Source organism: Cebus imitator, unplaced genomic scaffold (genome assembly GCF_001604975.1).
Source record: "Cebus imitator isolate Cc_AM_T3 unplaced genomic scaffold, Cebus_imitator-1.0 Scaffold20, whole genome shotgun sequence".
Lineage (NCBI taxonomy): Eukaryota > Metazoa > Chordata > Mammalia > Primates > Cebidae > Cebus > Cebus imitator.
The window spans coordinates 4,606,912-4,622,321 of record NW_016107335.1 but is presented as its reverse complement, the minus strand read 5'-3'; the positions used below and the strand labels follow the sequence as shown (position 1 = coordinate 4,622,321).

Here is a 15,410-nt window from a genome sequence, read left to right as displayed (position 1 = left end):
GGTGTGAGCCACTGTGCCCAGCCAAAAATATTGCGTAGATTTTTAAGCACTGGTTGACAGTAAGTTTGAGGGTTACCTGGCTATAACAAAATATGAGATTTTACTACAAATAAAACTTGGGGGCTATTTTAGAATTGGATTCAACTTCTTGCTGCTATAGAGAATATAGGTTGGTTGATTTATGACGTGAGATTTGATTCTTCGTGTCATCTTGCCAACATGGCCACTGGAGCTGTCTTGTCACTCCAGCTCTTTACCCAGCATAGTGTTTGCCAGTTGAATGCTATTCAAGTCAGAAACTTGGCAAAACACTTCGGTATGATAAAAATATATTTAAGAATTCAACATTTTGGCTTTTTGTAGTATTGAGTAGGGAATGGGAAATTAGCCAATTATAGGACTACATACTAGGATCTGCATTCCAAAGGGAACTTTTATTTATTTTTTTGAGACAGAGTTTCACTCTTGTTACCCAGGCTGGAGTGCAATGGCGAGATCTCTGCTCACCGCAACCTCCGCCTCCTGGGTTCAGGCAGTTCTCCTGCCTCAACCTCCTGAGTAGCTGGGATTACAGGCACGCGCCACCATGCCCAGCTAATGTTTTGTATTTTTAGTAGAGACGGGGTTTCACCATGTTGACCAGGATGGTCTCGATCTCTTGACCTCGTGATCCACCTGCCTCTGCCTCCCAAAGTGCTGGGATTACAGGTTTGAGCCACCGCGCCCGGCTGCCAAAGGGAACTTTTATAACACAATCTTTTGATAACTTACTTGGTTGAGGACCTACTAAATACAAATAGTCATGTCGGAATTTGGTAAGCTGTGGTAATGAATATGACATGACATGACCTCATTGGAGTTTGCAATTCCATGGTAGACACAGACACGTGTAGAAAACCTGTACTGTTTTTATTTCCTGTTGACCGTAGCGCTTTTTGTGGGGTGTATCTATTAGAAGGTTATGGTTGGGACATGTGAGTGGAAGGTTTCTGTAATATCTGGTCCCTGTACAGGTGAGACACAGCCTTAATGTATTATTCTCCAGAGGGGCAAGCCATCCCAGGCTATCTCAGAATTCAGGACTTGGTACTCTGGCTACCTGGTCACTGTTGAGAGGATGTGTTGGAATGACATATAAAACCATGAGATGATGGTTTTAGAAAAATATCAGCCAAGTAGGTTATTTTGTACTCTGCCTTAAAAAAAAAAACTGAGCCATAAATATTTGAAAAAGGTTTTATGAGTAGAACACAAAATTCCAAGGGGATTATTTGTTTCCTTCTCTAGGAGTCCAGTTTGTTTGTGAAGAGTAATGTGTACCATCTTCTGACCCCCAGAGTTACCACTTCCTCTAACAATATTCTTTATTTTTGCATCAGTGCTAATAGGTTTCTTTTAATCAGAAATAATGTTGGTAAGGGTCTCTATGCACACAGAAATAGCAACTAAGATCATTAATATTCTATTGTTGAAAGCAATTTTATTTTATAATTACATTTTCATTTGATTTTTTTAGTTTTCTGCTTCTCTCACATAAATGCATGGTATTGAGCTAGACACAGTATTTCGTCCCTAATGTCTTAAAAGTTAGGAATAAGTGCATTCTGTATTGTTTCGTGTGCATGAAATAGTTTTTGAAAAACCTTAAGATTTATATGTTTTTAATCACAGTTTTTGTGGGACAAATGTAAGCCTTATTTGTAGAGTTTATATATGGTTGACATTTTGATGTATGTATTCTCTTTATTTGGTAGGCTTTCTTTTTCCTTAGAAATAAAGTCACATTCAGTCATTAATACTTTACTCAAAAGTAAGTGATTTGAAAATAACCTTCAGTTGTCGGAAAGGCTGAACTTGACTGAAACATGGCCTCCTAACTGAATATTGCACATTAATCTTAGCAAAAGCTATCGTAAACATTTACGTATTTCCATTTTGTATTTAGACATTGATTTTCACCAATAACTGAATAGCTATAAAGCCTATTTTTCTCCTTTAGCCCACATGAATATCAATTCCCTTTGCTTTTTGTTTCTTTTGGGTGATTCATAGATGAATGCCTAGTGTCTTCATTTGCAAGCTGCTCATGGAAGGAAGCCACTTTTCTGTTGCCTCTGTAACCACTGCAGGGCCTTCAGTAGCAGTCTTGAGGCTCTAGGCATGCATTCAGCACTGGAATAAATGGGGTAGCCAAGGGAAGCTAATTATTTTAAGGTTAATTCCTAAAGAGTTAATTTGCATTGCCTTGCCCAAAATCAAACCAGTAGAACATTTTATAAACAAGCCTTTGGTGCGAGTGGTGTGGAAGCTCTGAATCAGTTGCTGTATCTTTTAATCTAAATTATCAGCATTTTGAACTTTATATTAAGGTATTAACCAAGGAAATTTATTTAAAAGAGACCTAGGAAAATTTATAGCTCTATGTTCCAAATTTTTCTGAATAAAAAACAGTGATCTGCCACATGAAAAAGGCAGTTAAGAAGGTGACATAACTTCTGTTGAGAGATTTTTGTTGAAAATTGGGAAGTATTAATTCTTCATACTATTTCATAAAATATTTCAATACTCTTATTTTTTTTAAATGCTGAAAAGTCAGAAATCAGCATCATTGGCTTCTAGAGATGGAAAAATTGCTTTAAATTGTTATTTATTCGGGATGTCTTATATTTTAGCATAATACACCCAAAACAGATATTCTACTAATATAGAGTGATTGAAGTATTCAGAGGAAGATTGCATTTTAAAGCTATAAAGAGCTTTTAAGAATAAATGTAGAAAATATTATGCAGATTTCTTAAAGAACTAAAAGGAGATCTGCCATTCAATCTAGCAATCCCACTATTTGGTATCTATCCAAAGGAAAATAAGTCATTATATCAAAAATACACCTGCACGCACATGCTTTCTGCAAAACAATTCACAACTGCAAAGATATGGAATCAACCCTAGTGCCCACCAAACAATGAGTGGAAAAAGAAGATGTGGTATATATACACCATGGAATACTTCTCAGCTGTAAAAAGAATGAAATGTCTTTTGCAGCAACTTGGATGGGTCTGGAGGCCATTGTTCTAAGTGAAGTAACTCAGGAATGGAAAACCAAATATCAATATTCTCACAAGTGGGAGCTAAGCTAGGGGAATGTAAGGCATACCGAGTGGCATGATGGAATTGGAGACTCAGAACTAGGGAGAGTGGGAGGAGGGTGAGGGATAAAAAGACGCGTTGGGCGCAGTGTACACTGTTTGGATGACAGGTGCACTAAACTCTCAGACTTCAGCACTGTATAGTTCATCCATATAACCAAAAACCACTTGTACCTCAAAAGGTATTAAAATAAAATAAAACATAAAAAAAAATGAAAAGAACATACACTATTTCCTTAGGTTTTGTAGTCAAAGAGCCTCTGATTTAGAATCTAAAGGCCTGGCCTTAGGTCTGATTCTGCTACTTTACATCTGTGTGACCTGGGGCAAGTCCCTTAACCTCTCTGAGCTTCTGCTTCTTAATCTGTTAAAAAAAAAAAAAAAGAAAAAAAAAGCATAATTTGTCTTATCCGTGTTTTGATCAAATGAAATGAGTTCTGGGAAATTCTTCTTAGCTGGTCAGTGGAATCCAAGTGTGAGCACAGCAAGGCCTGACCCAACTGCAAAGTTATGATGAACTTGCTGACGCTTCTCTGACCACCTAGCCACACAGCTGGGTGGGCAGCAGGCCTAGAACCTACCTCTACTGGGTCTAGGCTTCCCATTCACCTTTCAAGGGAAGAAAACATCGCATATACTGAAAAGCCTAGTGCCTCTCTTTCTTGATCATTGGAGCTGGGACTCTCAACATTGCACTTCACTGCTACAGAGCATCACTTTTAAGGGATGGCCACAAAAAACAACCCCCTTGGGTAACACATTGAAGAGGCTTCCTGAAGTCAGGAAGCAATCTGGGCAGGCTTACAGCTGTGTAGCCTCACAAATGCTGTTCGTTTGAGCGTTATCAGGAAGATGTGTAATTGTCATGGTTAAAGATGCAGAAACAGGTGCCAGCCTGTAGAATGGCTACCCAAGTCAAGGAGGACCCAGGGCTAATGTGGAGACTGCATTCCTCCCTGGAGTGCCAGGGTGCGGCCAGAGCTGAATGAAGTCCAGCAGCACCACGTGTCTTATGTCATGTCACCAGTGCAGGTCGGGCCTGTCACAGGCGTTTCAGACGGAGCTGTGTGTTATGTCACAGTCCTGGCATTTATTATGGTCACCACCAGCACAGAGCGTTGGCCTGGTGCTGTCTGGTTTCTGGAATATAGGCCACCCCTTCTGACATTCTAAAGCCTGCAGCCCACCACCAAAAAGTCAGACCACCAGTTTTAATCCAGTCTCCTGGTGCTCAGCCTTTGAAGGTGAGAAGCTCCTCTTCTTGGAGCTGCTGCCAGAAGCTCAGGGTTCTGTGCTCACCTCTGGTCTCCAGGCCTCTCAACAGCCTTAGATGCTTCAGCAGGCCGTTGCATCTCATCTCTGGACCAATGCTTTCTTTTTCCTGTGAGCCAACAGCACTCGGGCCCTGGGCTAGTGTAATGATGCAGGTCAACTGGGGAGGCTTCCTGCTATAGAGATGCCTTTTGTGTGTTTACCTTAACTTCTTGTCTCAGTCCATCCAGCCTGCTGTAACAGAATGCAACATACTGTGCGGTTTAAGAAGCAGGAATATATTCCTTACGATTCTGGAGGCTGGGGAGTCTGAGGTCAGTGGGCTGGCATGGGCAGCTCTGGTTTGCAGATGGCTATTTTCTTGCTGTGTCCTCACATGGCAGAGCGCAGAGAGCAGGCTCTTCAGTCTCCTTAGAAGGGCACAAACCCCATTCACCATCATGACCTGATGACCTCCTGAAGGCCCCACCATCTAGTGCTGTCACACTGGGGAGTTAGGATTTCATCCTATGAATTTGGGGAGACACCAACGTTCAGCCCATAGCACTTCCCCAGCAGTGAAACACAGGTGCACTTTGGTGCTGTTCGCATAGGTAATGCCTACTGATAGCCAACGTGTGTTGACTGCCCGCTCTGCGCTGGGCACTCTGGTAGAAGCTCTTTATGTTGTCTGTAATCCTCACTTCAGTGCTTCAGGGGCTATGTTATTCCCAGCTGACATTTGAGCTTCCAGGAGTTTCATGGGTGGAAGCTCTGCTGGTACAAGGTGGAGGCAAACCCAGGGATGTCTGACTCATTTCAATCTGTAAGCCCAGAACCCACAGAGCTCATCTGGGCTCTGTGGTTTCTTTCATTAAGAGAAATCTTTTCCATTCAGGAAACCAATATTGCAAGTTCAATGTGTGAAAATGTCAGTAGGCTCCCTGGTGCTAGAGAGATGGATGCTAATGATGTCCAGTGCTCACGGCGCTCGCTTTGAGTAGCACCCAGAGAGAAGGCATGAGCAACGCTGGTTGTTTTCAGATGAAAGGCGGTGCACCTTGAGGGAAGTGTTGGTGAAGTCCTCAGAGGAAGGAGGACGGCAAAGCCCTGTGTTCGGAACACTGGTGCCCTGAGGACAGCTGCCAGGGATGCTCTCTGGGGGCACAGGCCATCGGGGGAAGTGCCAACACCGTCCTTTGAGATGCAGTTACATGGTCACCGAGGAGCACTGGCTCAGGGCCACTCCAGCAAGCCTAGGCCCACCCCGCTTGCCCGTGCCATCTCCCAGGGCCCGGGGCACACCGCCCATAAAAGCATGCAGGTGGCGGAAGAGCACTTCAGACCCCTAGCTCCAAGGGTTCAGAGAGCCGCTGTCGTCAAAACCTCACGTCAGGCTCTGTTTCCCTTCACCCTTTCTTACACCCCTTCCTTGGAATTGGTATTCAGGACCTTCCTTTTCTCCTGGTGTCTGCCCAGTGATCCAGGGCAGTGCACAGCTCCTGGTAGCCCTGGGCTCTGTGGTTTCAGGCTAGGCCCATCTGTTCCTGTGCCCAGATCTCAACCTGGCCCAGATCCTTGTCCTCCCCACCCTCCACTTCCTTTGGAAGAAAAAATGGGGGTAACGGTAAGGAGGTGCTCTGAGTAAAGCAGTTTCTGAGGTCCAAAGTAATTCAAAGAAATGAAGAGCAAAAATAACAGTACAAGCAGTTTAGCTTTTCCTCCGTTAATCTGCAATACTATTAAATAAAGCTAGTTTTAAGCATTTCGGTTCTAGTGAATACCATATACTAAGTGGACTGGTTGTTGAAGATTCTGTTGAGAATTGCTTCTATCATGCTGCTATGTGACAAGACAGAGTTTTCATGCATTCCGGTATGGAATGTGTATGTTGCTGTCGCTTCCATAATCACCATAGTCACAATTAATCAGCACCAATATTTATGGCCCTAAGTACACTGAGATCTGTTGCATGATACGTGTCTGAACATTTTGGACAAAGAGAGGCCAATGTGGGGCAGTGAGATAGCCCTTGAATGGACATATTCTTTTTTCTTAACAGTGATCTAGGGGTTTTGGGGAGGAAGCACACATTCCCTTCTCCCTCGGGACTGACAGTGCCCTTGTCCATGCTTCCTGTCGCACTTAGATGAGCAGGCTTTCGGCAGCTGCACTGGATTTTATAAGGCACCGAGTTTGGCTATTGTCATTATTGTTTTTACCAGTTTACTTGTTCATTATGGTGCTAGCCACAGCGCTTATGTATGCTGAGTGTGGGTTTCAAATTTTGAGTTTTGCTGAAACATTCAAGACGCAGACGTGGGCATCACAAGTCGTGAGTGCTGTTTGGTAATAATGTCACTGTTCACCCATGTTGCTTCTGACTTGGTAAAGGAAAAACTGTACTTAGGAAAAGCTGCTGCTCATATGACATGTACTCATGCAGTACTTAAATAAGGCCAGTCAAGGGCTAGAAGACAGCCAATCAGAATTTCCTTCCTACATGGGTACGTTTCTAAACTGGTCTGTGAAATGCTAATGGGCAGAATTTTACATCTGAAAAATTTCCATCACAAACTCTTGAGCCTTCAGTTCTTAAACCAGTTGTGAGGGGCTTTGCCAAACAGACTTATGCAGGTTGCAGGTGTAAGAAGTTCTTCTAGGTAATGGTTCTCATGCTGGACTACAATGTTTTTTGGTTTTTGTTGTTTTGGATAGAGTCTCACTCTGTTGCACAGGCTGGATCTCGGCCCACTGCAACCTCTGCCTCCCAAGTTCAAGTATTTCTCCTGTCTCAGCCTCCCAAGTAGCTGCGATTACAGGCACATGCCACCATGCCTGGCTAATTTTTGTATTTTATTTTTTAGTAGAGATGGAGTTTCAACCTATTGGCCAGGCTGGTCTTGAACTCCTGACCTCAGGTGATCTGCCCGCCTCAGCCTTCCAAAGTGCTGGGATTACAGACGTGAGTCCCTGCTCCTGGCCTCATACTGCAGTGTTGATAAGAGTGCACTGGGCACACTGTGAAACGTGAATATTCTCTAGCCCTGTCCCCAGAGACTCCAGTTCAGAGGGTCCAGGAATCTGCACTTGACGTGCACACCCAGGGGGATCTGAGGCTGTCTTCGAACCATCATTTTGAGAAATACATGAAGCTATTTCAAACACACCTTCTTGTCATGTCAATTCGTCTTCTGCCTCTGTCCTAGGAACTAGATCATTATTATTTCTTTTGTCCAAAATCCTTTGGATGATACAGATGCATTGTATGTGGAGGCAGTAATTAAGCTCTGGCCAGCCCCTCTTTCTCCAGATAAGTACACTAATTACCCTGGCCTTTCCTTACAGGTCCAACTTTCCAACAAAATCATCACCGTTGCTTTCCATTAGCCCCTATACGTTCTTTTCACCTGTTACACGATGTTCGAAGTAAAACAAAGACATCTGTCTTTCCTTTTGTGTTGTACATGTCACGACTAAAACACATGCCTCAGGTCTCGGTGTATCGTAAACTATGTTTATTTTTTAAAAATCCATTTTGCCTATAAGAACGATAATGATATCCTTAGATGTTTAAAACTATAACAATTTAAAGAGATTGGGTCATAAAATAATGTTTAAGCTGGACTGATCAAATTAAAGTAAAACATTAACAGACTAAATTTAGTTTAAGACAGAAACTTAGCTCTCTTGTTCCTGCTGTGTGCAACTTCACAAAACCCCAAATTTTGCTACTTAAAGTGCAGATTGTGTTTTTATAGTTTCAGGCAGAAATTATTTAGAAATGTACCATGCTGCTGTAAAAAAAAAAAAAAGCCATCATAGACCCATATTTGCCCCTTTTTTAACACTGCAGAGTTATAATGTTCACACAGTGTCATGCCGGGGGCCTTGGGATTCACGTGGCTGCTGGCTTTCACGAGAAAGGTCCAGACCGGTGGGATCTTCCAGTTGCCGCTTCCCCCGTCCGTTCTGGTTGCTGCTGGCTTTGGGGCTGTGACCTGCTTCTCACTCTCCCTGCATCTGATACGCTCTTCCACGTTTCTCTCGGTGCGTGGTCAATTCTTGTCTGCATATTTCTTCTCTTCTCCCACCCTTGTTTCTGAGCTGCTCACCTGAGCTATGGGGAGTGCTGCTGGGATCATCGGCATTTTCCAATCAAGGTGCTGTTATCTTCTGATGAGCGAAATAACTCATCACAGAAATGACTGAATTCATGACTCTGGATAGTTGAGCCTCTTCTGCCTTTCTGATCAGGGCTTGCTTATACTCAGATATTTCTTGTTTGTTGTTGTTGCTTTTATGTTCATGGCCGTTCCCAAACAGGGATAATTTATTTTATTTTTATTTTTTTGAGATGAAGTCTTGCTCTGTCACCCAGGCTGGAACGCAGTGGCACTATCTCAGCTCACTGCAACCTCTACCTCCAATGCAAGCAATTCTCCTGCCTCAGCCTTCTGAGTAGCTGGGACTACAGGCATGAACCACTATGCCCAGTTACTTTTCGTATTTTTACTAGAGACGGGGTTTCACCATGTTGGCCAGGCTGGTCTCAAACTCCTGACTTTAGGTGATCCACCTGCCTCAGCCTCCCAAAGTGCTGGGATTATGGGCGTGAGCCACTGTGCCTGGCTGAGAATTTCATTTAAATTGTGGATTGCAGGGCATTAATTATGTTTGTGTGAGAGACAGTGATGGGGGACATTGAGAGAGAAACAAAGAGAGACAGAGAGAGGAGAGGAAGAAGGAGGGGGAGAGGGAGGAAGGAAGGGAGCTATTGAGAGAGACCACACCAAACTCTTTGCACGTTCCAGTGAGTCGCTGCCATGGGCTGCACTGGGCCAACACTTTCTCACCAGTTTCGCTAGTGGAGCTTACCTGGTCAGAGCCTCTTTGCTGTCTTCTGTGAGGTTGGAACCATACAGAGTCCTGCATTTTCCTCCAGTCTACCCCTAGGTCCCTGGGGTTAATTATGATCTGTGTTGGCTTTTAGCACTTTTGTGGAAAGCTAAGAACCACAGTAATGAAGATTGAGGAAATGAGCCAGTGAAGCCGAGATGGGGATGTGCGCCCAGCAGGCTCCTGGATGATTATTGACGGACACGTGTCAGCTGCTAAATGTGATTTAAAATTTGTTCTTGCTATCCCAAAGTCATTTGTTGTCCTCCTGAATATGGAAATACAATGATTAGAAGGCTGTTCTACCATCCTGAGATATGTGCACCATTGATTTTGTAATTTGTTGCTACCTTCTACTTACAGTAAATGGTCCATGATACATAAAAGAAATTTATGTCAGAGCTTTTCACAGTGAATAAATATTAGGAAGAAAATACATTTAGACAATAGAAGGAAGCAGTGTAACAGGTGATCCTGTGGTCAGGTGTGTGTCGTTGATTTTATCCCGATAATGTTTATAGTTGCTGTGTGAATAGCTTACTTTTTAAGGTGCCTGATTCCACACTGGCCTGATATTTGACACATTTGAAGGCACAGTGGGAGAAGGAACTAATCCTGACCTTTCTCTAGGCACTTTTCTGATGTCAGTAGACAAACTGAATAATTAATGTTTGACTTCTTCTAGAAGTTATTAGTGGTGGCTTACAGAATCCCCCACTGGCTTCCTATTGTGTTTGGATAAAATACAGGACCAGTGGCATGGTCCACGAGGCTGGGCCTGGCTTTGTCTGGGCCTGTCTGTCCAGCCTGATCTCAGATGCTTCACCCCTTGCTCCTGATGTGCAGTTACATGTGCGCCAGGCACGGAAAAATTGCCCCAGCTGGCCACCACCTCATTTCTATCTACTGTTCAACCTTCAACTCAAATTCTCTTCCTCAGAGCACCCTTGCCTGCCCCAATACCTAGTAAAAATCAGCACACACCCCATCATTATACTCCCTGTTGGCACCTGGAATTCCTGTCCGTTGTTTTACCTCAATGGACAGGAATTCCAGGTGCCAGTTCCCGGAACTGGCAGGTATGTGCAATTCCATACCTGCATTTGCCTGATGTCTCTCTCCCTCCCACTGAGTGCAAGTGTAGGATGTGTCTCTTTAGTTCACCACTTTGGGCCAGTGCTTCCTGTCATGACACTGGGATCCAGTACCTGTGCTTAACCATTGCTATTGTGAAATATTATGGTACAAAAACTATGGAACATATAAACATACAGCTTCACAGGTGGGTGTAACCTGAATTTCCTGATGTTAAATAACCCATTCAGGTCTAGGAAAGCACAGCCAGCACCCTGCAGCTCTTGTACCCAGACTTCCTCTTTCCAGCTGCAGTTCCTGTCTCCTTGTTGAGTTATGTAGCATCCTGGATTTCATGGAAATGTCTTTCCGGCTTGCCTTCATGGCCTTGCATGTGAACCACTAGTGTAGTTTGCCCACTTTGGAACTTTATACAAATGGAAACATTCACCTTATATTCTTTAGTGCCTGATCTATGTCACTTAAAATTATATTTTTGACAGGGTGCGGTGGCTCACACCTACAATCCCAGCACTCTGGGCAGCCAGGAGGAGCTCATCCTGTCTCTTTGAGCTTCTTACCTTTTTTACCGCTTGCCTCTTTGCTTTCCATTGTCTTTGATCCTGAGCCTCTCTACTTCATTCCTCTCATTCTGTGAATCTGCTTTATTTCCTTTGGAATCTTTATGCCATATGGCAGCAGGCACTTAACTTCCCTCCCCACCTTCCGTTCTCATGGTTCGTGACAGCAGCCAAGAACAACTTGGAATATTTTAAACCCACACTGCAAATCCTGGAGCAGACTTTTGGCCTAGGTTAGCCTAATTAATTGTCTCTGGCTGAGGAGGAGAGGAGAGGGCTCACAGACTAGAAATGTGGCTTCCGGGGCCCATGGATGGAGGAGGAGGGCATCTCAGATCATTCTGACTGGGATACTCTCACGATGCCTCTCTGCCATGCTGGGACATTGTGCCAGGGTGGCAAGCCCTTTTTTTTAAATGAGCTGAAATTATTTTAGTCTCTGCCATTAAATTGCTGGTGTTCCTTGCCTTTGAGACTGGTTTGTTAGTTACTTAATATTTATCGAGCACCTGCAGGGATTTTTGACATTGAGAAGTGATGTGTTGAGCATGCCAAAAAGCTACCCAGTATAGAAAACTCATCTCAAAATCGCCTGTGGGTTTCAGTGAGTCTATGCAAAAACAGCCATTATCTGAAGATGCGTTAAGACACTGTTATCATACACAGCAAGGTGAAAGATACAAATGCTCAGTTTCAAATTCTGCAGCTTACTTCCTAGGCATCTTTTCACTGAAAGGGATTTCTCTTGGACATGATGTGTTGTGACATTTCTTCTGTGTGTAATTGGGTCACAGTGCTACTGCATTTGGAAATCTATGAAACAGCTTGATACCTTTAAAACGTATATCAAAATAGAACCAAAGTAGACTGAGCTCTAAAAGCAAGACTCACTTCCATGTTAAACTAATTTCATAAAAGAATCGATCAGACCCAGTCGATTAAACTGAAGAGGCTAAAATAATTTGAACTCTGATGTTGGAATTTGCGGGTAAAAATAATCAAGAAGAAATGTTAACAGATAGCTGTTGAGTCGGTCATGTGCCTGTTTGTTTGTTTTCTAGAAGGATTGATATGGCTGAAGTTAATTCCGCAAACACAGTTTTGCTGATCGTCAAGTAGAGGGCTGACAGCTGCCTTCGTAATGGTGGTGGATAGGATTTCAAAGTGCTGTGCCCTCGGGCAGCAACGTTAAGTTATGTTATGTAAAACAGGCAACTTTGGAAGTTCCCAAATGTATTTGAGCAAAGGAGAGTGGATCCCAGATGAGTCCGTGAGGCGCATATGGGAAGGGCGAGGGAGAGCCTGGGTAGTGAGATGTCCCTTATTAATATGGAGGCCGTGGTGGGCACTGCTCAGGAGAGGAAGAGCATCTGCAGGTTGGTATCTGGATGTACTGGAAACATCGACTCCTCTGCTTCCACTAAGATGATGGTGCCGCATGATTAATTGCCAGTCCTCAAAAGTTGGGCAGGTGAACCAGAATTCACTTCTAATGAATGAAATAAACAGAAGTGTGTGTTGGGGAAGGTCGGATAACATCATCCTCCACCACTACCGCCTTCCATTCCCGCATTAGTTGCTCCGGTCTTTGGAGAAGGACTGCTTAGCCGCCCACACCTGCAGTCTCTGCAGCTATTCACATGAAGGCAGCATTAATTCACGTCTTGTGACCATATCCCTTATCCCTCCCTCACTCACTCCCACAACTTGCAAATGCACCCCAAAAGGACTCACAAGAAACAAAGCGACAGTCACAAGGAAAGAGCATGTCAGGCAGTGGGAAAGTCTTCGCTGCTACGTACATGCAGCCCATTATTGGGCGATGAGTGAGGGTCCTCTTGTTCCAGTGAGACCAGCCTGTGTTTCCACCTCCAGCCTGCATTGTGAATCCCAAGTCACTGCTGATTTATACATATCCTCTGGCATTATTTAAAGCTATCAATTACCTAAACTTGGGTCTGGCTATATCCTAGAAAAAGGCTGCTTTCTATTTTGGGAACAAGACATAGTCTTCTAGTCTTAATATACTTCTGCAGGCTGCCTGATAGAAGAGACTGATTGGTTTAAAGATAGATTATTATGAGAGAAATAATTTACTTCACTTCCTCCTTCCCTAGTGAGAAGGCCATCTGGTTGACCCCTCTGCCTTTAGCTAAGGGACATAAAATGCACAATTGCCAGCTGTCCCCACCGTGGCTGGCAAGGCTGGACCTCAGCTGTCCCCGGGGCACCTGCGGTGCAGCCCTGATTGCTCCAGTCTTCTGCAGGGGTGTGTCTTTAGGAAGAAGCTTTGGTTGATTGTGAAATCATTCTCCAATCTCACTTTTGCTGGAGGTTACTCCTTCTATCCCTTTAGCTGTGTAAGGCCGGACTTGCATTACATGAAATAAGCACATCATGGGACATGGGCCTGGAACATTCACGGCGGTGACTGTCTGCTTGAAGAATGCATCACTTTATTGTGGAGTCACAATTATGGATCCAGTAACTGATATCACTCTGCTTTGAGGACCCCACAAAAATTAAATTTCGGATTTCCCCTCATTAAAGCTCAGGATGAAACAAGAAGTTGGAGGGTCATGGTGGAATGTGATCACTCTAGCCCCTTCACTTTCTTTATAAAGGGTAGGAAATCTAAGGCACTTTCGAGTTCTCTCTCTATTACATGCCATATGTTGCTAAAACATTACTTAGTGGTGATAGCAGTAAATGGTAAATTAGTATCTTATGTTTCTATAATTGTTGTAAATTATGGTGTGCTTTCAAATACATATACATTTAATCCTTATAACACCTAAGCAATCAGTGCCTTTTGTCTCCAGCCCCTTCCCTCCTTGCAGCATTCAAAAATCGTCTCCACCTTAGAGTTCTCGTTAAGTCTGATAAAGGTAGCAAGGCAAATTCATGAGAGAGACGAAGCTCAGGCCAAGGTGACCTGTGTCAATTTTAACACAGAGAGGAGAGACTAGGAATTCGGTCCCTGATGGAGAGGCTGCAGCTGCAGAGGACATCAAGGCAGCCTGCATTAGGGTCCTGCTCGAATCGGTTCACGGACATTGTGGTGTCTGTCATTGTCATCTTAACCTGTTACTTGCACTTAAGATGCGCAATTGGTACACACAAAAATCAAGCTATAATCACAAATTACTAAGATAACAACATTGAATAAAGGTGAATTTTATGTTTAAAATGACCAAACAACTTAGAAAAGGTATAGTTTGGTTTTAGTTCATTGTTTGTTTTATTTTTACCTGAGTTAAAAATAAGTATGAGCAACAGTGATGTCACAAAGGACAGGATTGCCAACCATGTGTGTCAGTTTGCATTACGCCTTGCAGGGTCCGTTACTGCTTGGGTCTCATGCAAGCCACTGTGCTGGCATTAACCCTTTGCTTTCTACATTCATCAGTGATTGCCTTTCTGTTACTTCTAAAGGCATTTATCCATCCATCCATCCACTCAACACAGTCTCTGTGCACTCTGTTGTCCCAAGTTTTGCACCAGGCATTGAGACATTGGACACAGCAAGATAACTGTGTCCTTAGGTTGTTTGTCCTCTGGTAATGACGCAAGCATTACAATAATCTATATATACTATAATACAGTATGTGTATTAAAACTATATATATATATATATTAAATGCATAATAGTGAAACAGTGTTACGGAAAAGCAATCACAGAGTGTTGTGATTGTGTCTAGGTTGGAAGAATAATGCCTATGAAACCAGACAAGATTTACTATAATGTCGGAGGTGATATTTTAGCTGATAAGTAAAGAATGCAAAGGGATTTGCCTGGCAAACGAAGATGAAGGGGAATTCCAGGGAACAGAAAAGCTGTAGGGGGCTGAGGAAAGCGGGCATGGAAGGGAATCACTTGCTCCAGGAACAGTGAGGTGTGAGCAGAGTGGGGTAGAACTTAGATTTGACTTAGAGGTAGAAAACGGACAGACTTGCCATGTCACAGGTGGTTTTTTTCTTGAAAACAGAAGGCTGGAGCCTGAGAGAGGGCTTTACATGCAAAAGGGGTACATAAATGCATCCTGACACCTAGGTCTGCATGACCCGCTCAGAATAACACTGTTGGCTGATATCTTTCTATTGTATGCCCAGAATTCAGCTACTTCCCGCTACACCCACTGCTGCCAGCCAGGACAGGCCTCGTTGCCCCGTTCCTTCTTGGCCGCTCCTGTTCCTACCCTGGCTTCTGCAGGTGTTTCCCCGATGCAGCTCCCCTGGCCACCTTCCTTAGTGGGAGCCTTATTTACACACTGTGCTCACACCCCTTGCACTCAGGGATAAGCCAAAGCCTGCACCTGGCCCTCACACCTGGCCCTCAGGCTCTGTACTCCCAAGCCCCTGCTGCCCCCCGCTCTCATAGAATGGTCACCCTGCTCTCCCACTCTGGCCACTGCCTCCTTGCTGTCTCCACTGAAGCCTACACTGTCTCACAGGCCAG

The 15,410-nt window shown here is 43.8% G+C and overlaps 1 protein-coding gene across 5 annotated transcripts in view; it reads left to right on the top strand.

Moving 5' to 3' along the window:
- DPP6 (dipeptidyl peptidase like 6) overlaps positions 1–15,410 on the top strand; it is a 1,123,726-nt gene that overhangs the window by 669,199 nt on the left and 439,117 nt on the right. The window contains exon 2 of one of the 5 annotated variants that reach the window (XM_017519790.2): positions 7,061–7,066. The exons of the other annotated variants lie outside the window; for them this stretch is intronic. Within the exon in view, the coding sequence (XP_017375279.1) occupies positions 7,064–7,066 (3 nt within the window). The 5' untranslated portion in view covers positions 7,061–7,063. The remainder of the gene's footprint in view (positions 1–7,060; positions 7,067–15,410) is intronic. 5 annotated transcript variants of the gene reach the window in all.